The sequence below is a fragment of the Dipodomys merriami genome, unplaced genomic scaffold (assembly GCF_024711535.1).
Source record: "Dipodomys merriami isolate MVZ:Mamm:240054 unplaced genomic scaffold, mDipMer1.0.p SCAF_5, whole genome shotgun sequence".
NCBI lineage: Eukaryota > Metazoa > Chordata > Mammalia > Rodentia > Heteromyidae > Dipodomys > Dipodomys merriami.
In genome coordinates this window covers 12,751,259-12,778,435 of record NW_027206068.1, presented here as the reverse complement: position 1 = coordinate 12,778,435, position 27,177 = coordinate 12,751,259, and the positions used below count along the sequence as shown (strand labels likewise).

Below are 27,177 nucleotides of genomic sequence, written 5' to 3'. Positions count from 1 at the left end.
GGTTCGATTCCTCAGCACCACATAAGCAAAAAGAAAAAAAGCTGGAAATGGTGCTGTGGCTCAAGTTGTAGAGCGCTAGCCTTGAGCTGAAGAGTTGAGGGACAGCGCCCAGGCCCAGAGTTCAGGCCCCTTGACCGGACCAAAAAAAAAAAAGCTAGAGCTGGAATGCCACTGGGCCATGCTGTAGTCCATGTTCTGCACAGAATATCCACGGGCACGGTATATGCAGATTTCAGTCATTTACTTTTCAAGGATAAATACAAGCTTCCACGAAATAATAAAAAATAATAAGTAACAGTTCCAGTCCAAGGAACCATCTTCCTAGCCCATTTTGGAAAACCCTGTCACTGGCATTCATGTTTTTCTCCTGGTCACATGTTAACACACTCCTTCTTCAGTGTCTTTCCACCTGCCACTGTGCTACTCTGATCCCTTGAGAGAAAGAAAGGTTTTGCGTTGGTAATTAAGGTGGCCTCCTGAGACCATTCCACAAACTTAGATCCTAATAATGATTAATTCCAATGGCAAGAGTTAATTAAATCTACTGGGCAGAGCTCTGCACACAACTCATCGGATGCAACAAAAACTGCTTCCCATCTCGATCCCCCATCTTCCTGCTTTAAGTAAAACAGTACAATTTAATTCTCAGTTCTTGTACCTGGCAAGGAAATGAGGAGCTTGAAAGGGAACAACTCTATAATCTGTCACATGGCAAAGAAGGGAAACCATGTAATAATTTTCTGCAGGTAATGGTGGATCACAGGAAGCAAGAAGTTGTTAAGTTTTTCAAATTAAAGCCAGACAAACTCATTTACAGTTTGATTGTAGTTGGCCCAAGATTAACAAAATCATGTTTTATGTACACTAACAATATGAATGCTTGCGGCACTCAGAGCTAGAGATAGAATGTCTATCACCTAGCTTCTTAGGATCAAAATATCCACAGACCAACAGCAGTGTGGCTTATAAGGCAAAATATCTATAATATAGATGCACCGGAGCCTCCAAACTCAGAAATATATAAATCAAAGGTATATGTAAGGGTTTCAAACCTCACATGTGGTCATTTCACTTATTTGGCAAATCCAAGAAGAGCCAGGCCGGCTTTAGAAATCTACAATTCCTGGGTCTACTCCTGAAAAGTTAGCTCCAACATTTTCACAGGTCATCCAGTTGCTTAAAACCTGGCAAAACTATCAAACATCACAGGAAAAAAAATCCATTCCACTTTTCTATAGGGCTTCATCACAGAATAGGAACCAGCAATTTTTTTTTTTTTTTTGGGGGGGGGGTCCGGTCATGGGGCCTGAACTCTGGGCCTGGGCGCTGTCCCTCAGCTCTGCAGCTCAAGGCTAGCGCTCTACCACTTGAGCCACAGCGCCACTTCTGGCATTTTTCTTAGGTGGTGCTGAGGAATCGAACCCAGGGCCTCAAGCATGCAAGACAAGTGCTCTACCACTGAGCCACCTTCCCAGTCCCCAAGAACCAGCAATTCTTTACTGAAGTAAAGCAGGACTAACCTGATGCCCCAGAGAAAATAGACTAGTCCCACAGAGCGATTTGCCAAGCACTGACTGCTGGCAGGGAGGAGGGAAGAGGCAGAGGACAACTCAGATGCTGCCCTTTTGTCTGCCAGGGCCTTTCCCAACAGGTGATCAGGTGTCATTTGTTTGCCATTCATGTGTGAAAATTTGAGGTTCCCTTTGAGGTTTATACAAAGGTGAACACTAAGATATCAAATCTCAAGCTTGGATTTTACTGCTCAACCTTCCCAAGTACTGTAATAGAGGACTCCTAACCTTCTTCACAACAAACCACACCCTGTCTAATAACACCCACCACACTCAGTAATACTCACTTAGACTGGGTCTGTTTGGTGATGTTCCGGATAGTGGCTCCTTCTTTTCCTATAATGGCTCCAACAAACTGAGTGGGAACAAGCAGGCGCAGAGGCAAGTCACAGGGTTTCTGCTTGGATGTTGATCCGGGAGACCCCTGTCGGGATGAACCCCTCTGCCCAAGTCCACGGCGCCCTCGGAGCTGCTGCGAGGCGTTCTGCTGAGCAGCCATTTCATCGGGGATGTAGGCAACTTTCAAGGTGAAGTTCTCTAACTGGAATCCATTCAGTTTGTCTAAGGCTCTGAAAGTTCACAGGGGACGGGAAGGAAAACGGGCTGATATGATATATCCTTACACACAGCAGCATCCATCTGCCCCACTCAGAATTGCTAGCTCCAACAAGCACCCCAAACACATTCCTATAACCACCCTTATTTCTCCTTTGAAATTCACACTAGTAAAAAAAAGGGGGGGCAACAGGTTCTACCTCCTACCAATAAAAAAAAAAAGCAAATACATAAATCTTGTTGGTCTCACCATTGAGCCCTTAGGTGAATCAGCTTAGAAATGAGAAGAATGAATGAGTACTTGTCATAGCCAGTGTTTCTAAACCAGGATGGAAAAGATACTAATTCGTCTCCTTACACAAATATTTAAAACATTTACATATCTAGTGGACAAATATCTCTAAACCATGTATAGGGGACTAATAGCACTTACTACTTCAGGTAGTCAATCATTCAGTAAAATTTCAATACTTTATTACAAGCTTAACCCTGGAAAACGGTAGTCCTTTCTCTTCAGGGTTTATGATCTGAATTATCACAATGACACAGGGAGATAACAAACAAGAAACTTGAGAAGAGAAGGAGAGAAGGATGGACACTGCATAGTTTTTAATCTATCCAATACATTAGGCATCTATTTGGCCCTTTTCCCCCATCTTTTGACTTCATTAACAGTTGTTTGAAAAAGCACCCAGGGCTGGGAAGGTGGCTCAGTGGTAAAGCGCTTGCCTTGCATGCATGAGGCCCTGGGTTCGATTCCTCAGCACCACATAAGCAAAAAGAAAAAAGCCGGAAGTGGCGCTGTGGCTCAAGTGGTAGAGCGCTAACCTTGAGCTGAAGAGCTGAGGGACAGTGCCCAGGCCCAGAGTTCAGGCCCCACAACCGGACCCAAAAAAAAAAAAAAAAAAAAAAAGAAAAAGCACCCAAATCTTAGGTAAACATCTCTGAATTTTAGCAAGGTAGACCTACACACTAAACCCATGCCACAGAGCACCCAGCAAGGGCCTCCTTGTAGTAGTTGCCTCTCTCCCAGACTTTTGACATGAAATTTTGCCTATTTTTAAATTCCATTGAGTCTGTATAAGTATATATACATATAATGCATGTATTTACTAAGTATTCATTCTCTCATGTCTGGTATCTTATTTATTATGTTTTTAAGTTTATTCATTTTTTTATTCTACCATGCCCTTGTATTTTACCTATTTATTTTGTCCAGTGCTAGGGCTTGAACTCAGGGCCTGGGGACTGTCCCTGAGCTTCTTTTGATCAAGGCTATCACTTTACCACTTGAGCCACTTTTGGCTTTTTGTGTATGTGGTATTGAGGAATAGAACCCAGGGCTTCATGTATGCTAGGCAAGCATTCTACCACTAAGCCATATTCCCAACCCCATACCCATATATTTTAAAAGGAGAAAAGTCAATAGTTAGGTTAGTGTATATAACCAGGACTTCAAAAATATACATAATCACTCTTAAAACATCCCCCCTTTTTATAACTCCCTAATGATAACAAAATGGAAAAGAAGCAAAGTCCTACATCTTTCCTAGGCCACCCAGTTTTTGCTCAGATTCTGTTCCAAAGGGCCCCGAGTTCAGTCCACACAGGAAAAGAAAAAAAAAAAAGTGGCATAAAATGTGCTCTCCAGCTGTTCTGTGTTCTGGTGTCAGTTGCGTTTTTATGTTTGTGCCTTTACTTGAAGACTACTTTCACTTCTCCATGGAAAAGAAGAATGTTGTGAGAGGGGGAGGATGGGAGAGAGGAAAAGGAAAGGGGAAAGGGAGAGGAAGAGAGATGGTGAGGAGAAAAATAAGAGAAGATGGTCTTTCCTAGTCTCCTACAGGACAATGAAACCATGGAATCACAATGGGCTCAGACAAGCAGCTCTGAAGGCTCATTGGCATCCTCAGGTCCAGAATTCTGCTCATGTCCCTCATTTCACTGTCCTGCCCTCCTTTCCTAACACATGAATGAACCTACTGTCAGAGACCTCCAGCCACACAGAAATACAGAAGGAATGGGACGTTGCTCCGTCACCAACAACCCTCTGAGGCCCTTGCCAGACCTTGTTCGCTGTGACACCCTGCCAATGGGCCAGTCCTTTCCTATTTTACAAACACACAGACATGTGCAGTACCTTCTTTCAAAGTCTCATTGGGAGCCAGGCACTGGTAGCTCAGGCCATAATCCTAGCTACTCAGGAGTCTGAGATCTGAGGATTATGGTTCAAAGCCAGTCCAAGCAGGAAAGTCTGTGAGACTCTTATCTTTAAATAAATAAATAAATGCTTGTGTGGGTCAAGTGGTAGAGCCCTAGCCTTGAGCAAAAAAGCTTGGGTACAGTGCCCAGACCTTGTGTTCAAGCCCCAGAACTGGCACCATTAAAATGTCTAATTGGGGTTATATGCATGGCCTTGTGTTTGGCTTTCCTTCACATACAGTGTGAGGCTGATTCCATACAATTTTATGTCCGAGTGGGCTGATTACACAAGGCACATACTATTCAGCAATGACCTCATGGCAGATTTTGCCACACCGTTCTCTGCTTTTCTGCTCTTCTTTATTGCAGTGCTTGCTAGACAGTTCTCTGCCACTTGAGCCATGCCCCTACAGATCTTTTTCCTTAAGGAAATGTTGATTTAGAGCCCTAAAATAATTTATTTCTAAAGGGAACAACTGAGAAATTCTATTAATATTTATGAGTTTATTATAGAAAGTTGGAGTTGTAAAAATTCAACCAATTAAAAAGTCAAAACAAGCCGGGCGCTGGTGGCTCACGCCTGTAATCCTAGCTACTCAGGAGGCTGAGATCTGAGGATCGCGGTTCAAAGCCAGCCCGGGCAGGAGAGACCGTGAGACTCCTATCTCCAATAAACCACCAGAAAACCGGAAGTGGCGCTGTAGCTCAAGTAGTAGAGCGCTCGCCTTGAGCTGAAGAGCTGAGGGACAGCGCCCAGGCCCAGAGTTCAAGCCCCACGGCCGACAAAAAAAAAAAACAAAAAACAAAAAACAAAAAAAGTCAAAACAACTTTTGGAAGTAGAATGTTTTTCCCAAAAAGCCTGAGTCCACACAGAAATGGAGGGACAAAAGGCAAACAAATGCGGCAGTGATACTATGTTGAAAACGCACTATATACCTGTGGGGGAGGGTATCAGAAGGGAAGAAGTGACACTGTTCAAAAGGAAATGTACTCATTGCCTGACGTACATAACTAAAACCCCTCTGTACATTCCCTTTACAATAAAAAGAAAATATAAAAGAAAATGAACTATATACCACTTGTGGGGGGGATGGGAGGGAAAATCTGGGATAGGGCAAGGAAAGGGGTGACATTATCCAAAAAGAAATGTACTCTTTACCTGACTCAGTTAACGGAATCCCTCTATATATCACTTTCACAATAACAATAAAAAAAAGGTGGGGGGAGTCTTGAGCACAGTGAAGAGACTAACTACATAGGTAGACAAGGACAGTTCCAGTTGACACCTTATTATAAAACTGAGGAATGCTAGCTTCTAAAAGAGGGTGGGAGGTGTGGCTCAAATGGAAGAGTATTGTCTAGCCAGCACAAGGTTCCAAGTTCAAATCCCAATAGCATCAAAACAGGGAGAGGGAAAAGAAGGGAGGAAGACAGGAGGAGGAAAGAGAGGAGGGGGAGGGAGTGGTAGGGAAGGGGAAGGAGGAGAAAGAGAATTTTGACTACAAGTTAAATCGGTTATGTTACGAAATGGGTAAATAACCTTTCTGGAGTAAGACAAATAGCTAACAAAGCAGAGTCTAGTCCTCCAAGTTTGGAAATAACTGAAAAGGCCCTGGAGGAAGCTAACTGCAGTACAATAGCTTTCTTCTAACTAAGCTGCCGAAACCTCCCGTGCTCAGAGTTTAATAAGTTCTGTCACACGGGAGGGTCTTCTAAGTTCATAGGAAAACTTTTTAAATGTCTTCACATAGCCTACTGTATCGGCAAGATATGAGGCGAACATTGTCCTCATAATTATTCAAAACATACACCCTCAGTTCAGCAGAACTCAAGGATGGTTATCTAACAGGTGTGCTCAGGATCCTGCAAAAAAAAAAAATGCAGCAGTAGTTATCTTTGGATGGCAAGATGTTCTCTTATCTTTCTTCTTGAGCCATCTGTTTCATTTTTTGTTGTGTTTTGGTTGTTGAGATAGTGTTTTACTATGTAGCCCAGGCTACAAGGAACTTGCAACACTGTTATCTCAGCCTTCTGAGTGGGAGGATCCTATTTCTTTTCCACAATAAATCTAGTTACATCAATTTTGAAACCTCAATGGGAATTTCCTCCCCACAGCCATGAGCCAAATTGTTTCAAACACTTCTAACCCTAATGACTTGTGCTTGACACAGAGCCTCACACTGACAGAAACGGATCTGCACTGATCACTTCCAACTACTGACATTCTTGTAATCCCATAGAAAGCCACATCGAAAATTGGATCATCAAGCAAAAGTCAACATAAGAACTAAATATCTACACACTGGACAGGATTATTTCTTTGATCATCTTCCAGTGAGCATTATCGGTCCTTGAGGGCTTTACCTCAGCATTCCTGGAAGAGGAAGTAGGTAAGCAGAGGCTTAAACCTCTCAATCCACTGCACCTGCTAAACACAAACATCTCTACCTAATGAGTTTTTAACTTTTGTTGTTTCTATTAATTTTATTCAAGAATTTAATGATTCAAAGCAAGCTTAGAAAAATGTATTTTCAATACATGTGCTAGGAAGTCTTCGTTTTTCTTAGCCACAAGGTGGCAGAAATCACCATGGAAAATTCTGTCTTAGAAGCAGCTGTGTTTGAGGAATCCTCCACAGAGCTATGAGGAGACAACTTCACTCAGGTTCTTGCTCCTCAGCACCAGTGGGCACTCATTATCTGAAGAGCAAGGTACTGTACTATAACAGAGCAATACCAGAAAATGCACACTGGCTGCTAACTTTGACACTCCCACCACCTTCTAGGTGTATAAGGCTGTCTTACGGCTAAACCCTCAGCCTTGCATGTGCTAAGTGGGCATTGTATCAGTCAGTTGCATTCCCAAGCCTCATAAAGTGGTTTTGGAGGTACTTATGCCTTCGTCAAAGTGCCTCTCAACAGCCTCATGGGCTAAGGAATGATTTCCCATTAGATGAGGCTGAACCATGACCAAGAACTTAACCAAAATCTAAGATATCTCCAGAGGGTGGGCGGCCCCCAACAAATGGACACTGGAACGTATCCTGTAAACCTCCAAGCTCTACCCACACCTTTCCAGATCTACCCCAGTCACATAGACTTCCAAGGAGCAGATGCTACTCATGACGAAGATTTGAGCTTGATGTAGCCAGCTAAGGAAAGCTTGGAGAAATGACGTCGTGTTGGTTCAGGCAGTATTGTGGGCATGCAGGCCTGGAGGGCTCTGTGGAGCGAGCCCTAGAGGGATCCGCCTTCCTGGGTTACTACTTAGTGGGTGGGAGTACCAGGATTTCTATATGTACCTATATGTACCCATATAAGGTGGAGATGTTTCTTTTCAATCTTTGTTTTGTACCTGAAAAAACCTGAAATCTCAAGTTTTCTAAGTCAATATGCCTGACTCCAGGGTCCATATTTTCTCTGAGACTTTATTCAGTGAGACTCAAAATGTATTTCCTTCCCTGAATGATAAATCACACTCCATTATCCCTTTTTTTTTGGGGGGGGGTCCAGTCATGGGGCCTGAACTCTGGGCCTGGCTGCTGTCCCTCAGCTCTTCAGCTCAAGGCTAGCACTCTACCACTTGAGCCACAGTGCCACTTCCAGCTTTTTTCTTTTTGCTTATGTGGTGCTGAGGAATCGAACCCAGGGCCTCTGGCATGCAAGGCATGCACTCTACCACTGAGCCACTTTCCCAGCCCTCCATATCCCTTTTTAAAGTATTGAAAACCTTAACAGATCATTTGATAATTCTGTCACAAACTGAGTTTTTGGTGGGTTTTGTTGTTGTTGTTGTTTTGTCAGTTATGGGACTTGAACTCAGGCCCTGGGCACTGTCGCTGAGCACTTTTGCTCAAGACTGGGGTTCTATCACTTGAATCTCAGCACCATTTCCAGTTTCTGATGGTTAATTGGAGATAGTCTCACATACTTTCCTGCCTGGGCTGACTTTGAACCATTATCCTCAGATCTCAGCCTCCTGTGTAGCTAGAATTACAGCCACCAGTACCTGGCTCCAAACTGAGTTTTCTATGCTTTAGAAATACCTTTTATCCTTCTTTAAATGTCCTAATGGAGTTCCAATTCTCTTTGATCTTGGAATTTGTGGCAGTTAGCTGGAGGACAATATTCTTTAAGGCTACTTGACTCAGACAGGAACTAAATTCAGGTATTCCCTTTCCAAGAGCTCTCTGGCCCCAGGAAGAACGTCATTGCGCACAAGGATGTGGCCTTTTCAGCTTGTGGCCAAGAATTAGTACTCAGTCTAATGAGAACTGAGTAAATGGATATGATTCTCCTAACTCAAGTGCCTAATTTATTTGCCTATGTTACCTAATTACCAAAATTATACAATTCCTAACACCTTCTTCTCTACCTCTTTGGTATCACTAAGACTGCTCAATCTCTTTCAACCACGAATCTCCACATTCAGCTGTTGTCATGTTAAGATCAATCCTTTCTAGGCAGACCCCTCTCTTCTCCTCCCCCCAAGGATTAGTACTTATATTCATTAATGCCTTGGAATTTTTTTTTAGATTATTGTTAAGAGAAGCCAGGAGCTAGCTACATGCTACATTATCGATTACTGTGTCTCTATTAAGTTTGCCTCGCCAAAGCTATGTAGGTATGTCTTCAACATGTATCTCCCATTACTTCACCAGTTCAAGTAAGCCTTGTTGCCTTCTTCTTGCTAGCCTTGTACAAGCTTTCAGATCCTACCATTTTTTCCATCTTATAAAGACTCAACTTGTCAAGAATCCCAAGAAGATCTTTCGGTGAGCATAAAACATATAAGAACCATGGAGCCTCTGCTTTTCCCCCCGCATCAGTTCACCTCCCAATCTACTGATGGTTTAAAGCGGGATGATCTTCTTACATGATAGAGATGATGAATTAAACACGCCACAATTTTATAATGTCTAAGACCTCGCATATATTCTTCCTTCTGTTTGTAACCTTTGTTCATTAAAACAAAGGACAACCAAAAGAAAATTAAAAAATTGTAAACGTTAAAATTTTTCAGACTCCCTTCTTTTTTTAATGTCAACCCTAGGGCTTGAACTCAGAGCCTAGACTCTGACTCTGAGATTTTTATATGCTCAAGGCTAGTATTCTACTCTACCACTTGAGCCACAGCTCCACTTCCAGCTTTTTTGGTAGTTAACCGGAAATAAGAGTCTTATGAACTTTCCTGCCCAGGCCAGCTTTGAACCATGATCATCAGATCTCAGCTTCCTGAGTAGTTAGGATTACGGGTGTGAGCCACAGGTAACAGACAGGGATATGACTTTCACTCTATTGATAAAGCGCTCATTTGGGAGTGTATGAACAAGACCCTCACACAGTGCTAAAGATATTTAAATGACTTCAAGTCTACAAAGGGTAATCACAAATGTAATTCTACCTCAGGAATTTATCCTGTAGTCACATGCACACAGGTGCCAAAAGTGACATTTGCAAAAGGAATTCCCCATGACACTGTTCTGACCGGGACAGTCAATATCCAATGAGGGATTAACTAAAACAATCACTTCACATCTATAGTCTATATTCATATTCTAAGCCACTACCAAAATATCATTTTCATAAAAGAAAAACAGAAGCACATATTTGTCTTCCACAGGATTACCTGACAGAGCCAAGGTCACTGGGGAACAACACTGGGAAGATTCACACTATGTACATCTTTCGATTTTCACAATTTTGAGCCATGTAGATATGCTTCATTTTAAAGTAAAAGTTCCATGTGTCTCCTAAATGGCCACCTTCTTCCTAGGACTCTTTTTCCTTTTGTAGTCCCTCTATGTGTATACTGCCTTTGCTGACAGTGAAGTTCATTTTACCTTTCCCCACAGAAAGGCCTGAGGTCTCCCACAGTCAGCTGCCACTCACTGGGCGCTGTGCTGCTGGGGACTCTCTCACGCTCCTGTGCCCATGTCCCAAACACAGCCAACAAAGGCCAGGTTTGTGGGACCCTCATTCTCTGTCTTTCTCTCACATTGTCTGCCATTCTCTCTTCCTCTCCAATTCATTTGGTCATTTGGAGCCTACAAAATTACCGGAAATTCATCTGTGAAGTTTTATTAATTATACTGTCTAAATCTAAAAGCAACATTGGCTCAATGTCTGACAGCTTTTGAATGTTAGTAGTAATCATTAGAGAATTCAGGGAGAAAAGAGAACACTTGACTCCTGTTGGCTTAACACATGATCAACTTACCAGTTTCAAATAGAATAGCAATAATGTGTCACATGTGGGAGGAAAAGGAATTTAGTGGTTTAGAAACAATATCCAGGCTCAGGCCTTTCTGCAGGTAGGCTGTGGTTCAGCTTCATACTACATCAATCTACGAATGATATTGTGGAGCTGCTAAAGAGGAAATAAACCGAGACCAATGCGGATTCTTACTGGACACTCAAATGTGAGACAAAAGGTATATTTGCAGGATCGAACTTTACCAAATGAAGTTTCTTTAGAAATTCACAAAATGTAAGTTACTGTATTTCATCGGCTGAATACCAGGTATGATTCAAACTGCTTACTGTCTAGCTTGGTCCTTGCTGGAATACGTTACATTTACAACGGCAGTTTCGGAATCAGTGTTCACTGGAGAAAGAGAAAAACAAAGAGAATCAAAGTTAGTCTTCTTTCTGCTTCCTTCCTTCCTCTTACAAAATTGAAAGCAATTCAGAAGACTTGTACCTTGCTCACAGCTCTCCACCACTCCATACTGGACTAGTAAACTATCCAGCACCTAGCAGGAGGGGGAGAGAAAATTGTAAATTTTGAGTTTCCCAAGTTATTAGCCAGGGCAAGAATATACTTTAATGAAGAACTGTTGATGGAAAAGAACCAAAAGAAAAAAGTTAGCAGGAACTTTGTACCTTATCGCTAAGGAAGAGACATTACCACCAAGAGCACTTGGGATGCTGACTTCTCTTTTGTCCACCCCTTACCCTGTGTTTTAGTTTGGGATAGTACTGAGGATTGAGCCCAGGCCCTCGTGCATGCTAGCTAGGCAACACTCCACCACAGACCTGTAGCCCCAGCCCATGGATTTATATAGAGACACAGTCTCACCCAAAGCCTGACTGGCTTTGACTGAACTTAAGATATTCCTGCCTCAGCCTCATGTGCTAGAATTATAGCACGGTGGGAGGAAGCACCAGCTGGCTTTCTGATCTCCAACATGAACCCCATTTCCTAAGGCTAGTCAAGAAGAAGTATTAGCAGCTTCACACAGTGTTCAGAGACACAGCGAACAGGCTCTGGAGGCCGAGGGAGAAAGGAGTACTCATTTCTCACACGCTGAGCATGCCATCTCACTTCCTCTTTGGGCACACAGTCACGAGATGGGACCAAGTTAAGAAACGATCTGTAAGGTCTTCTTTCCAAAGAACTTCCTTGTATAGCCCTACTGCGTATAACAGAACACACTTGCAAAATGAAGAAAGCATACTTGATATTCTTCTTGGAGTCTTGAAGACTAACACAAACAAATATGTAGAATAAAAAGTGTAAAGTGAAGTCAACATTCCTAAATCTACATTTGGTTGAAAATGTACATTTGAAGCTCTGTTTTCAATATAGTTCGTGTGTCTAAGAAGAGGCTATTAAAACTGTAACCGCACATTGATCAGATTATGAGCTGTAGGTTTGTGTCAGCTGCCGTTAGCTTCTGAAAACTAACAAATTTCTTTCTGGAAAAGTGAAAGTTTCTATAAAATTTCCATGGGAACTTATTAATTTAATCATTCATTAACTTAATTGCAAAATTTAGAGCAGTTCCTTGAAAATATTTTCTGGCCCAGGATAAAACAAACTTTAAAAAAAGAAAAACAAAACGTGCTAAACCCAGCATGGTGGTACATGCTTATAATCCTAGCTACTCAGGAGGCAAAAGCAGGAAGATTGAGAATTCAAGGCCAGCCTGCGCAGTCTGAGACCCAACATCAAAGACAAGTTTCAGAAAGCTAGGAGAGGAGATGAGGGCATGGCTCAAGTGGATAGACTACTTGCCCAACAAGATCAAGGCCCCAGGTCGGATACCCTCTACTGCAAAAAAGAAACATGCTCAATTTTTATGGTGAGCTCCTACTTAAGCACCTTCTAAGTCTAAAGGAAGCTTTATCTTATGTGGAATATTTTAGCCCTTTATTTCATTGACTGTGAACTCTGTAACAGGGTTTCTCAGTAGGATGCATTTTTCTTCTTTGGAGTAAGGCTGATACCTACTTGTGCATACACTGCCCTTTCATGAAGGCTTTCACTCAGTGAATTTCCTCTGAGTACACTACTAGAAGCACATTAACCTTTGCCTCTAATTATACCTCCCATCAAAAAGCTTAATGTTCACATTTTTCTTCTAAGCACTTAAAGGCACCACATACTACTTCATACATCTGTTTCAGACACTAACACATGCACTCCACCAGAAAAGGTTACCATAAAGAAGGTGTTTTGGTTATTCCTCATTTCAACAAGATTGGGGTAACTCACTTTGTAGAGCAGCAATGTAGAGAGGGTGGAACTTCCTTCAAATATGGTGACATACGTTTTATAGAAACTGGAAGCACTTGACAAATATGGATACAATCATCCTGGTAACTTTGTTCTTTTCTATCTGAGAGAAGACTGTGACCAAAGAACAATCCTACAAGGCCCCAATAATTTATAGCAAATACTGGCACCAAATTCAAACACAAATAAAAAGTATCACCTTGTTCCCAGCATAATAATCATTCAGAAAAGACTCAGACCCTTACAACAAAGCTTAGGAAGACCCTCACCTGTGGTGATCTCATAAAACCTCCTTCACTCATACCAGTCGCAGAGGTCCAGCCGCACAGAGGGAAGCCTCACCGCTTTCTGGAAACCCTCAATTCTCACAAGTTAGATCCTCTAACAAAGGGAGGGAGATGGGAGTTTAACACTCCATGTAGTAACAGATCGGAGACAAACTAGAGTCACCATGTCACAGTGGAAGAGCATCTGAGCCTAAGAGGCTCCCGTATTTCTAGTGGGCAGTCAGTGCTGCGCTGATCAAGCCACAGCCCTCTCTGATTCCAAAGTGTTTCTTTTACGTTTAGAATAGGGCTCCAAGTATGTAACAAGTGCCTTAAAATCCCTGTAGGACTTGCTCCTCTCCTCTCTGACAGCACCATCTTTGGGTCGTTAATATGGCTGGTAACATTTTGAGTTATCACTTTAAGCTACACAATCCCAGGAGGTAACATGATCAGCCTGTCTAGACAGACACAGTCCAGCACAGGAAGGTTCACAGCGTTAGAGCTGGGTCTGCAGAGAAGTGATCTGAATCGCAGCTGTCAGATGCTATCACAGCCCATAGTCTTAACTGTGGTCTATAAATCTGTTTCATCTCACCCTGTAACTTAAATAAAATAATATAAACATACAGACTGAAAAACAGGTTGTTTCTTATTTTGCTAGCACCCAAATGGAAACCAAAACTGTCCCCTGCCTCTGTTCCCAGAGCTAATAAGCCAAGCTCCAGCTACCACATCGGACATTTCAATATACCTCAGTCAGAAGAAGGTATTAACATTAGTCTGTGATGCACGTATAAAAGCTACAATGTTAGGATTTTTTTAAACCACCTGCTTCCAAAACAGGTGGAGGTGCTCTCACCTATAAAAAGGAAATCACTAATTAGCTTGGTTGGTCTCTTCAGATTCTTTTTAGAAGTATGGTTGTCCCATAAAGACATTAGGAAAGTGCAAATGAAAACGATAAGGCTGTTATCACTCACTAGCTAGCCAGGGTATAGAATGCTCATGATCATCATCAGCCTGTAATCCTTCACTGAGGAGAACCGAGGCAGGAGAATCCTTAGAGTAAAGTCAGCCTGGCCTCCACAGTGAGACTGTCTCACATACAAACAGAGAATGCTAGAATTGCATCGCCCTTTCAGAACTTGGTAACTTATTTCTTCAGTAAACAGGCAAAGGTCAGCATTCCAAATGGCTACTTATCACCCAAGGAAAAGAGAAAGGCAACAGGCAGGTCAAAAATCTAATTCTGAATAAAGTCACTGATGAAGAAGTAGCTTTTCTAAATGAGGTGGAAAACAGCCCAAACCACAGAGACTTCTAGAAGCAGCAGTGACCATCCCAGCTGCATTTGACTCACTAGCCCGATTCAATACTTTTGTTGTTGTTTTGGCTGGTGGTACTGGGGTTTGAGCTCGGTGCCTCACCTTTGTTAGTCTGGCACTCTACCAGGTGAGCCTACACTGGTCCCCTAATTAACACTTTTTTAAAAGAAATGGTGAAAATGCTAAGAAGGGAAAGAGATGGTTTTAAAGTCAATACTGATAGAGCGTTTCTCACAAGGGTTCATCCTTCAGATGTGCATTAGTTGTTTTAGCCCCTCAAGACTATCACAGAACACCTGGAACTTTTAATGAAGGGAATATAGAAAAGGCAAGGTTCTCCCATTCATGTCTGAGCTGAATTAGCAATACAGGGTCTTAGTATCACATTTAATGGGTTTAGTTTGTGAAAATTCATAATTTGGTTAAAACAGATCAATAGTTTTGAAAAAAATGACAATAGTTCCTATTGCAAATGGGTAAGGGACACCAACAGGCCCACGTGATCCTGTCTATTCACTCTGAGTGCCATGTGCTGTACTAATCAGATGGCACTAGAAAGCCTTGTACTTTGCTGGTAGAAAAATACTTCAGGTCTGGGAAGGTGGCTTAGTGGTAGAATGCTTGCTTAGCATGCATGGGTTCAATTCCTCTGTACCACATAAACAGTAAAAGCTAGAAGGGATGCTGTGGCTCAAGTGGTAGAATGCAAGCCTTGAGCAAAAGCAGCTCAGGAACAGTGATCAGACCCTGAGGTCAAGCCCCATGACGGGCAAAAAAAGAAAAAAAGAAAATACTTCTAACAATTTGACAATTGGAAAAAGAAGCCAGCCAAGTACAGTAGTTCATACCTGCAATCCCAGCACTCAGGAGGCTGAGGCAGAAGAGCTTGGGTTTGATGACAACCTGGAATATACCATGAGACCCAACCTCATAATTAACTGAAACGAAACGTAAGTAACTTTTGATACACTAACTTAATTTCTGTTTAATAATGCCTAAAGAATGTCAGAAAATGTATGCACAGGCATGTGTACAGGTATGTTTATGTTGCCATATTAATTGAACTGAAACTGAAAACTATTTACATAGCAATGAATAATGATTAAAGAAATTAGTAACTATGCTAATGAAACAGAATAGACCACCATTATAAATACTGAAGGAGTCTAATTACATTAAAAAAATCTTTGAAACTTTTGTGCTTCAAAGTATGTTATTAAAAATTGAAAAGACAGCTCTCTTGCTGCTCTTTTCTAGCTCTCTGCTCTTTTCTAGCTCTTTCCTCTCTTTCCCAGCTCTCTCTCATTCCCAGGCCTTTCCCAGCCACGTGGAGTGCCAACCTTGCCTGGTCCCAGCAGGTCTACTGAATAAACCTACCCCTTACCTGAATACCACATGAGTGCTGCTGTCCTTACTCGGCTACCTCTCTCTCTGCTCTTGTCTAGCTCTTCTCAAGCTCTTTTCTCTCTTTTTCCTCTCTCTCTTTCCCAGCTCTATCTTTTCCCTAGGCCTTTCCTAGCCGCGTGGAGTACCATCCTTGCCTGGTCCCAGCAGGTCTACTGAATAAACCTACCCCTTACCTGAAAAAAAAAATTAAAAATTGAAAAGACGGGGGCTGGGAAGGTGGCTCAGTGGTAGAGTGCTTGCTTTGCATGCATGAGGCCCTGGGTTCAATTCCTCAGCACCACATAAACAGAAGCCAGAAGTGGCGCTGTGGCTCAAGTGGTAGAGCACTAGCCTTGAGCTGAAGAGCTGAAGGACACCGCCCAGGCCCAGAGTTCAGGCCCCTTGACTGGACCCAAAAAATAAAAAATAAAAATTGAAAAGACAAGCCTGAGACTGGTAGCTCAGCCTTTACATAGCTACTCAGAAGCCGAGATCTGAGGAACCTGGTTCAAAGCCAGCCTGGGCAGAAAAGTCTGTGAGTCAAGAAACTAGAAGTGGAGCTGTGGCTCAAGTAGTAGAGCAAAAGGACAGTTGCCCAGGTCCTGAGTTCAAGCCCTAGGACCAGCAGGTTAAAAAAAAAAACAAAACTCTTACAATTTAACAAAAAGACAAAGTGTTATGGATATAGCTCAGTGGTAGAGCCATGAGGCTCTGGCCAAAGAACCAAATCATTTGACACAACTCAATTTTTTTAATTAAATTTATTTATTTTATTTATTTTGGTGCCAGTTCTGTGGCTTAAACTCAGGGCCAGAGCACTAATCCTAAGCATCTTCTTGCTCAGGCTAATGTTCTACCACTTGAGCCACAGCTCCACTGCCAGCTTTTTCGGTAGTTTATTGGAGATGACAAATTTCACATACTTTCTTGCCTGGGCTAGCTTTGAACCTCAATCCTCAGATCTCAACCTCCCAAGTGGCTAGGATTATATAAGCATGTGTCACCAGTGCCTAGTCCAAACTCAATTTTTTTAAAAAAACTGGATGGGCAAGTGATTTGAATAAACATTCCCCCATAAGCAATATGCAAGAGGCCAATAAATACATGAAATGATGATCAGCATCATTACTCATTAGAGTAATGTAAACCAAAACCACAATAGCAAGTGAAATAGAAATCCTCAGGTAGGAATGTAAAATGATGCAACCACTTGGGAAAACAGTCTGGCAATTCCTCCCAGAAGTCATATACAAACCAGCATTTCCACTCCTACATACATAACTGGAAGAACTAAAAATCCTCATCTGTCAGAAAATATGTACACGATGTTCATGGTAGTATTCCAAAATATAGAAACAGACTATAAGTCCAATAAATTGAAGAATGGAGAACCAATGTGGCATATTCATGTAGAATATTTTCTAGCTATATAAAGAATAAAGTACATTCTGAAATATGGCTCCACCTCAAAAATACTGTATTGAAAGAAGCTAAACATACTATCAGTACTCTACATGCAGACAGGATGGTCATGCACTTGAGAATAACCTGGGCTACCTAGAAACCCTGCCTCAAAAAACAAAACACAAAAAAAGACAGACACACGTATATACTATTTGATTTAATTAAATCTCCAGGATAGGCAATCTATAGAGGATACTGTAGATACATGTTCCTAGGCCCTGCACATAGGCTACATAGAAGCAGGGCCAGGCACCGGTGGTTCACACCTGTAATCCTAGATACTCAGGAGGCTGAGATCTGAGGATCATGGTTCAAAGCCAGCCTAGGTAAGAAAGAAAGCCCAAGAGATTTTATCTCCAAAGCCAGTAGTAGAGGTATGGCTCAAGTAGTAGAGCACTAGCCTTGGGGAAAACAAAAAACAAAAAAACAAACTCAATGACAGCACCCAAGCCCTGAGTTCAAGCTCCATTTATCATGGGGCGGGGGGGGGGGGGGGGGGGAGGGGGGTAGAAGGGACAAGACAAGCGACTGTTCCTGAATATTGGTTACATTGGAGACAATGAAAATATCCCAAACTCTGAAAAAACCATTGGATTGTACACTTCCAAAAGGAATATGACTTATAGCTTTTCTTTTCTTTGTGCTGGTCCTGGGGCTTGACACTGTCCCTGAGCTTCTGTGCTCAAGGCTAGCACTCTACCTACCACTTGAGCTACAGTTCCACTTCATCTTTTTGGAGGTAAACTGGAGATAAGAGTCTTATGGACTTTCCTGTTCTGGCTGGCTTTGAACCACAATCTTCAGATCTCAGTCTCCTAGATTACAAACATGAGCCACCAGTGCCCAGCTTGATTTAAAAAGAAAAGAAAAGAAAAGAAAAAGTTTAAGGAGTCTTTTTTGTATTGATACCAAGCTTGAATTCAGGGCTTTGGCTCATACTTGGCTTGCTTGCTCATAGCTAACATTGAATCATGAATTCAGCATGATTTTTTGCTGGCTCATTGAAGATGGATTCTCTACCAGGGCTGGCTTTGAACTTAATCCTCAAGTTTCTGACTACTCAGTGGCTAAGACTATAGATATGAACCATGAGAAAAGCTAGAATATAAAGAGACTTTCCTCGTATTTTCTGTATGGGAAATAGGAAATTCCCCCTTCCATTTCTCCCCTATGTTATCTTGTTATACAAAAATAAAACTTCACTGAAGTTTACCAAAAAAAAAAAAGTTTAGAAATTAACATGGGCCAGATACCACTGTACCTGTAATCCTAGCTATTCTGGAAGCCAGCCTAGACAGGAAAGTCTATGAGACATTTATCTCCAATTAACCAAAAAGCTGTAAGTGAAGGTGTAGTTCAAGTGGTAGAGTGCTAGCCTTGAACAAAAAAGCTCAGAGACAATGCCCAAGCCCTAAGTTCAAGTCCCAGGCCCAGCACAAAAAAGAGAATTGTACAAGGTGTGTAATTATTACATATTTCACATGACCTGTCCATGCTGAATAATGCTTTTCAATCAGACTGAAAATATAACACATGAGTACATATTATCATATCCCTAATATTCTACAATGACCATATAGTTTTCCACTCAGGAAAAAAAAATTTAAAAACTCTCAACATGGATATATTGGTGTTTAAATAGTTTTCAAAATTAAGGAATTAAGAAAGTAGATTTTCTTTTCTCCTATTCTTTAAAGCTTTCCTGGGAGAAACACAATTGAACCACAGGCAAGGCCAATTGCATGCATTACTCGAGGCCCGGTATGCCAACTGGGATGGCTCACCATGCCAAGCCACAGTGGCACTGAAGGTCAGAGCACCGGAAGAGAGCTGAGGACAAAAGCTGGGTAGAGTTCCACTCACCATTGTGTCCTATGATTACACAGGCATGTCCTAAGAGTTATAGCTCCTTTTTAACAGTGGATGGACAAATCTCCACATTGTTAAACGCTAATGTATTAATGTCCCAGGAATTTTCTCCTGCACTTTATTAGTCAACTAAGGAGTTACTACAAAGCAGACCAGTCTCTTTACAACCACCACTGCTGTCCATCTTCGAGTGTGTATTCAAGAGATAAGAGTGAGCTGGGTGCTGCATCAGATCTGTAATCCTAGCTACTCAGGAGGCTAAAATCTGAGGATCATGGTTTGAAGCCATCCAGGACAGGATACTATACTCCATGAGACTCTTATCTCCAAATAACCACCAGAAAACCAGAAGTGGCACTATGACTCAAAGTGGTAGAGCACTAGTCTTGAGCAAAAGAATTCAGGGCAGTGCCCAAGCCCTGAGTTCAAGCCCCATAATCAAGGAGAGAGACACACAGACAGACAGATGGACGGATGGACGGACGGACGGACAGACGGGGGTAGGGGGTTGTTACTTAAAGCCCAGGCATATTCTATTTGCCTTAAAAACTGCTTAGCCAGTGAGACCCTGTCTCAGATAAACAGGACTAACTGACTGACTGATTGATCGAGCAACAATTTATAATTAAGCCTATGAAACCACGTTTGGTCCAAATTTCTATTGATCAAGCTCCCCCGCCCTACCAGATACTACCCCTCGGATTACAACATTCTCTGGGTTCATGCTGTTTTGGAAATATCTTGAATACCAATTTGGATAGCATCAAATAAAACCTAATGAGGACTGGAAACCAGAATCTTAAATTAAATCTAAGGTTTTAGTAAGTAACGTAAAGTCCATCAATAATAGTCAAGGAAAAGTTATAATGAGAAGATAATTGAGTTAACTGCCAACATTTTAGGAAATCAAGTCTAACAAGAAGCTGAGTTCCCCAATTATACTCACTATCCAAATTCACCTGGAGTTTTCTAAAGGTAGGGTACAAAACAAACTACTCTCAGAAGTGGAAGTCCCAACATCGTCAGTACAATTTACAATCCCTGCACATACTTGGTTTGGATCCTCTGTGCCTTTGTCTTCCATTTGGTCTCGTTCAACATAGACATCCACGCTCTGGCAAGGGGAAGGGAGAAAGTGCTGCCAACTGTACAGTAGGTTGGGAGATTCCTAACCTGGCAATTTCCTCAAATACAGAAAAGCTGTTTCAAAGTTAATGTCTGGCCATGAATATAAGAAGCATACGGCTCATGCCTGTAATCCTAGCTACTCAGGAGGCTGAGGATCAAAGTTCAAAGCCAGCACGGACAAGAAAGTCCGTGAAACTCTTATCCCCAATAAAACACCACCAGAAAACCAGAAGTGGTGCTGTAGCTCAAGTGGTAGAGCGCTAGCCTTGAGCTGAGGGACAGCGCTCAGGCCCAGAGTTCAAGCCCCATGACTGACCCCTCCCCCCAAAAAAGAAGCATCCATTACATGTCTGGAGGGAGGAAATTTTAAGAATTTTTAAAGAATATCAAATATTACAGCATCAACTCTCATCCACTCCCAAGTGATTCCCTTCTAACCACCTCTAAGCCACAACATACTCATTATCTCCAGAACACAGCTCCTGGTCACCTGACTGCCTCTGTCTTAAGAAATGCCTGTACTGGGTAGAACGTTCATGTCCACCAGTACTTGTGGATGGGGCTGGGAAGGTGGCTCAGTGGTAGAGCGCTTGCCTTGCACACATGAGGCCCTGGATTAGATTCCTCAGCACCACATACGCAGAAAAGGCCAGAAGTGGCACTGTGGCTCAAGTGTTAGAGCGCCAGCCTTGAGCTAAAGAGCTGAGGGACAGCGCCCAGGTCCAGAGTTCAAGCCTCACAACTGGCAAAAAAAAAAAGTGAATGAACTATTGTGGATATGTAGCTCCAATCCATTCTTGTAAGTGGTGAAGGAATATGGAGAGACACAGAAAACACGATGTGGCCACAGTGATAGAGATTAAACAATGCAGCTGTGGTTATGGAATGAGGATGGTGGACCACCACCACGTAGAAGACAACACACGCTGCTTGCCTGCAACTTCATTTCTTGCTTCAGGTCTCCAGAACTGTACAAAAATGAATCCCTGTTGCTTTAAGCTTCCTAGTTTGTGGAGAGCAGCCTCTAGAGAAAACTAATGTATACCTTTGTCTCCCATGAACCTCGCCAAGGAAACCTGTCTTCCCAGAGTTTAACAGGTGGCTGACTACTCTTTCTGAGACTCCAGCTCAGAACTGTAGCCTCTGTAGCCACCAAACACTCGTGATTGTCCACACATTATCCCTTTTACTCATCCACTTTTCCAAGGTAGAGATAAACCCTGTTTCCAGGACCCGAACAGTAGACTTCAAAGAGGGAAGGCCTCTCATCCATCAGAGAGCAGACATGAAAGAGTCAGGTGGGCTCAGGAGGCTGCACCAGCGATTTCTCACGGGCCCTCATTTGTCTGGAGGCCTGTGTTCTGGACATTTCATGTGTCGTAAATGGAATAAAATGGAGCCTTTTGTGGCTAGCTTCTTTCAACTTTGAAAGTTCAAGCATGTTTCAGCATGTATTGGTTGCTTCATTCCTTTTTAAAGGGAACTTTATAGATACACAGGAAAACTGAAAAGCTGGAAGGGAGTGCTCCTGTGCACTCAGATCCATCTCATCACTAGCACAGTTTCATGTGCAACAGGTATCATAGGTAAACTAGTGTGTGCTGAAACAACACAGAAATCTATGGAAACAAAGTAGATTGCTGGTTGCCAGGGGCTGGGAAGAGGAGAAAAGTACAAAATGAGTGCTTGCTCTTAAGGTGACAAAAATGTTCTAAAAATAGGTAGTGTTGACATTCTACCATTCCGTGAATGTACTAAAAATGTCCTAGAAATTGCATACTCTAAAAAGTGTTCATTGGTAATAGATGAGTATCTCCATAAAGCTGTTACCAATACACAAACAAAATACGGTACTACAACACTCTTGCAAGATCAAGTATTGCTGAGGGCTGGGTCTCCTGGTGGGAACAAAAAAAATGGTACAACTACTTTGGAAGATTGTTTGGAAGTTTCTAGAAATAAACATCTGCCTACCTTATGATTAAATTATTCTGTCTTTAGATATCTGCCAGAGAAATGAATACTGGAAGGAAAACCTTTTTGCCCTTACCGAGATACAGTTGTTAGGGGTTTGCAAATTTAACTGGTTATAGACATTCAAGAGAAGAGCAAAATGTCTTCACGTGCATACGAAAGGACACAAGAAATGGTCCTGTGCTTTATCTGCCTAACTGAAGAGGTAGGAAACAGTAACATGAAGAACAAATGGGCTTCTAGAAAACAAAGGAACATTAGTAAGCTGGTTACAGTGGCTCACACCTGTAATCCTAGCTACTCAGGAGTTGAAATCTGAGGATCATGGTTTAAAGCCAACCTGGGCAGGAAAGCTCATGAGACTCTGATCCCCAATTAAGCAGCAAAAAGTTGGAAATGGAGTTGTGACTCAAGGGGTAGAACAGCAGCCTTGAGCAAATAAAGCTCAGGGCCAGTGCCCAGGCCCTGAGTTCAAGCCCTAGCCCTGGCATAAAAACAAACAAGAAACATCAATAGCAAGAGAAACTGTGAAAACCGTATGAGCACATGGAGAGTAAACACATGAACAGGATTCTGAAAAACCAATGGGCCCATGAGAAGGAGAAAACTTAGTATTTCTTCAAAGAAAACAAACACAGCATACCAAAACCTGTGCTTTTTCCTCAGCAAAAGCAGTAGTGAAGGCAGCAATAAATGCCTACATCATAAAAGAAAAAAGATTCTATTCTGGAAGTGCTAGGAGAGGCGGAGATAGGACCATTGATTTCAAGTTCAAGTAATCTACCTTCATAGCAAGATTCTGTCTCCAAAAATAGGGAAACAGTATTTAAAAGCACTTGGCCAGCCTTCAGAAGGGAGTCCCAAAAAAGACCTACAACTATGGTTTATTACAATGACCAATGTATCAAAAACGTCTTGGAATCACAGAAAGGTTTTAAAAACATTTCGTAACTGGAGGCTGGAGCCAGGCACTGGTGGCACACACCTGTAATCCTAACTACTTAGAAGGCTGAGATCTGAGGATCACACTTCAAAGCTAGCCTGGGCAGGATAAAGGCCATGAGACTATCTTCCAGCTACTACACCAGCAAAAAGCTGGAAACTGAGCTATGGCTCAAGTGGTAGAGCACTGCCTTGAGCAAAAAGAAGGTCAGGGACGAAGCCCAGGACCTGCCTCAGGACTGGCAAAAGCAAAACTAAACTGTGGGCTAGAGGTAGAGTGCGTACTTAGTTAAGCAGAGGCCCTAAATTCAAAACTTAGTGCTGCCCCCTTTCAAAACTGCAAAACTTTCAAATTACAGTTTCTCTGCAGGTAAAAATTTTAAAAACCAACCATCATCCATTCACAAATCCAGCACATACTCTGGTTGAATAAACTAATATATACATGGTAAAACAAAACCACGTTGTATATTTTTTGATATAATTATTCATTAAATACCATTTTTATTTATCCCTGGTTTTTTTCAGTCATGGGGCTTGAACTTAGTGCCTGGGTACTGTCCCTGAGTTGTTTTGCTCAAAGCTAGTACTCTACCACTTTACACCACAATGCTACTTCAAGTTTTTGAGTGGTTAATTGGAGGTAAGAGTCTTGCAAGGACTTTTCTACCCGGGCTGGCTTTAAACCACCATCTTCAGATCACAGCCTCCTGCGTAACTGGTCTTACAGGCATGAGCCACTGGTGCCCAGCTATCCCTGACTCTTTAGTACACTGAGTTCAAAAAACAATACATGCATATAAAGCAACAAAGAATTACCAGTAAATCTCATTGATATGCTAGGATATTCAAAATATACAATGTTGTGCCCTCAGATTAAAACACACAACACTGGCATCACCTACCACCTACATTGGCCAGCTCAGCTAGCCTACACAAAGGTACCAAGTATTCAAACCTTGAAATAACTGAGTACAGGGAGGGCAAGGAAGGACAAAAACAAAGGGAATGTTCTTCTCTACGTTCAAGGCTGTCAAAAAACGGTGGCCAAAACTGCTCTAATCAATAGATATGGCCAAAAAGAAGGTGGAAGGAGGAAAGGAGAGTTCCATTCACCCCAAGAAACCAGGAAATGCCAAAGCATGATGATTCTCCAAGGACAGAGGCCAGTCATACTTACAAACATGTCCAAACCCTGGATACCACGAGGGCTCAGAAGACAAAAAGGCTGAATGTAGCAAGTCACACTTAGGAAACCATTTTGGATAAAAAGAATTGATAACTAGCTCACCCTATATAAGTCAACAAAATACAAAGCTACTAACCACTGCCTGAAGATGGTAGAATTTTTAAGTTAAAAAAAAATTCAAGCTGGGCACTGGTGGCTCACGCCTATAATCCTAGCTACTCAGGAAGCTGAGATCTGAGGATCATGTTGTTCAAAGCCAGCCCGGGCATGAAAGTCCATGAAACTCTTATCTCCAATAAACCACTAGAAAACTGGAAGTGGTGCTGTGGCAAGTGGTAGAATGCTCACATTGAGCTGAAGAGCCGAGGGACAGTGTCCAGGCCCAGAGTTCAAGCCCCATGACCGACAAGAAAAAAAAATTCAAGGCCAGGCACCATGGCTCACGCCTGTAATCCTAGCTACTCAGGAGGCTGAGATCTGAGGATCTCAGTTCAAAGTCAGCCTAGGCAGGAAAGTCTGTGAGACTCTATCTCCAATAAACCATTCAGAAAACCAGAAGCAGTTCTGTGGCTCAAGTGGTAGAATGCTAGCCTTAAGCAGAAAAGCTCAGGGACAGCACCCAGGACCCAGAGTTCAAGCCTCATGACCCACAAAAGAAAAAAAAGAAAAAAAATTCAGCTAGGCACTGGTGGCTCACACTTGTAATTCTAGTTACTCAAGAGGCTTTGAGCAAAAAAGCTCAGGGACAGAACCCAGGCCCCGAGTTCAAGCCTTATGAGCAATTAAAAAAAAATCCACAATGAACATGAAAGTGTTTTGTGTGTGTTCTCATCCTGAGGCTTGACTCAGGGCTTGGGTACTGTCCTTGAGGGGTTTTTTTGCTCAAGGAAAGGGCTCTATAGGAACTTGAACCACAGCTCCACTTCTGACTTTGTTGGGTTAATTGGAGATTAGAGCCTTACAAAATTTCTTGCCCAATCTGATTTTGAACTGTGATCATCATATCTCAGCCTCCTGAGTAGCTTAAATTACAGGTGTGAGGTACAAGTGTCCAGCAACATTTCCAGTTTTTTTTTTTAAGATATGAATAGCAGCCATTTAAAATGAAATTTTGCCATTAGCTGGAAAATGGATGGAACTGGAGACTACCATGTTAAATAAAATAACCCAGTCCCACAAAGGTAAGTGTCCTGTTTTCTCACACTTGTAGAAACCAGAGGGAAACAACACAACCAAAGTCCCAAAGTTAAAAGAGGACTAGTAGGGAAGTGAGAAAGATGGGTGGATAAGGAGAGGGAGGTCATATGGGTAGGAGGGTGAATATATTAAAGTATATTTTAAGTACATATGGAAGTATCACGTTAAAAAAAAACCCTCGTTACATACAGTTGCCAAAAACAAAATGAAAAAATGTACCTGGACTCCTTACAACTCCTGATTGCTGTACGATGGTCACTGGTCCTTTTCCTTCGTTTGCAGTGAAGGCATCATAATGCCTGACTTCCTTGGGGTCACTAAGACTCATCCCCTTCCTTAGGATGAACTCACCTCCACTTCCATGACAAAGCACAAGCTGCCACCATCGAGCCTGCCCATGGAGTGTGTCTCTCCACAGAGCCCCGGCCTGCAAGTACACTGTGCGCCCACCTCTCCTCTGGCTACCTTGACCAATTCCCTTCATGTTAGCACCAAACAACATGATTACATGTTGAATGAGATGCCCACACCTTTCCATTGGCCCCTTTGACTAAAAGCTGATTCAGTTGTAATCAATGGTGAAGTCTCAGGTCCCAGGAACATGGAAGTATAATCTTCCACTGACTGAATAGATGTCAATAAATGTCAAGGAGAGTTAGGGTCCCATCTGGCCAGACACAGTTCAGACCCATACAATGCACAATTCTCAACCCTTTTCTCAGACTCAACGGTAATGCCAGAGAAAGAGGGGTGAGAGGAGTGCAACACTGAAAAACAGACAGGTGATCTGGGGAGGCTTGCTGCAGATAAACCACATAACACTGGATGTACCCTCTTCCATGCTGCGGGTCCCTGTATGTGGAAGAGGAGTGTCGTGTGGTTTATCTCAGGAGCGTAAACAAGACTCATGAGGGCAAATGAGTGTGCTCTAAAATGCCCTCTCAGCCCAAGCATGCCAGCAGCAAACAACTAGCTATGAGTAATGTGGAACAGCTTGTGAGAAGGTTTGGGGAACTTTTAGGAGGTCTCAGGGTTTCAATAGGAGGAGTCTCTCCTTGAAAGACTTCTCCTGTAAGAGGACCGGATTCCCTGCAGTGACCCTGTCTTGTGGCCTGGGGTTCTTGAGAGACCACAGAATTATTACAAGAGTACATTAATCCATATATGCTTCCAAGGCTTGTTAAAGTGAATAAACAATATATCCTACATGCGTGTAGGAGATTCCATTTTTTTTTTTTTTGGTCGGTCGTGGGGCTTGAACTCTGGGCCTGGGCACTGTCCCTCAGCTCTCCAGCTCAAGGCGAGCACTCTACCACTTGAGCTACAGCGCCACTTCCGGTTTTCTGGTGGTTTATTGGAGATAGGAGTCTCACGGTCTTTCCTGCCCGGGCTGGCTTTGAACCGCGATCCTCAGATCTCAGCCTCCTGAGTAGCTAGGATTACAGGCGTGAGCCACCAGCGCCCGGCTTCCATTATTTTTTAGATATGTACATGGATTGATATTTTCTTTCATGAACTAGAGCAATAGCTTTCTAAAGTTACAGAAGCACCAATCTAGGTCACTTTCTCAGGTCTTTTAGCCACA

At 42.4% G+C, this 27,177-nt stretch overlaps 1 protein-coding gene across 1 annotated transcript in view; it reads right to left on the bottom strand.

Annotated features, from left to right (window-relative positions):
• Window positions 1-27,177, bottom strand: part of Igf2bp3 (insulin like growth factor 2 mRNA binding protein 3) — a 117,210-nt gene that overhangs the window by 31,562 nt on the left and 58,471 nt on the right. The window contains exons 4-6 of the mRNA XM_069996092.1: window positions 11,032-11,083; window positions 10,872-10,935; window positions 1,859-2,140 (exon numbers count right to left, since the gene is read on the bottom strand). Of these exons, the coding sequence (XP_069852193.1) occupies window positions 1,859-2,140; window positions 10,872-10,935; window positions 11,032-11,083 (398 nt within the window). The remainder of the gene's footprint in view (window positions 1-1,858; window positions 2,141-10,871; window positions 10,936-11,031; window positions 11,084-27,177) is intronic.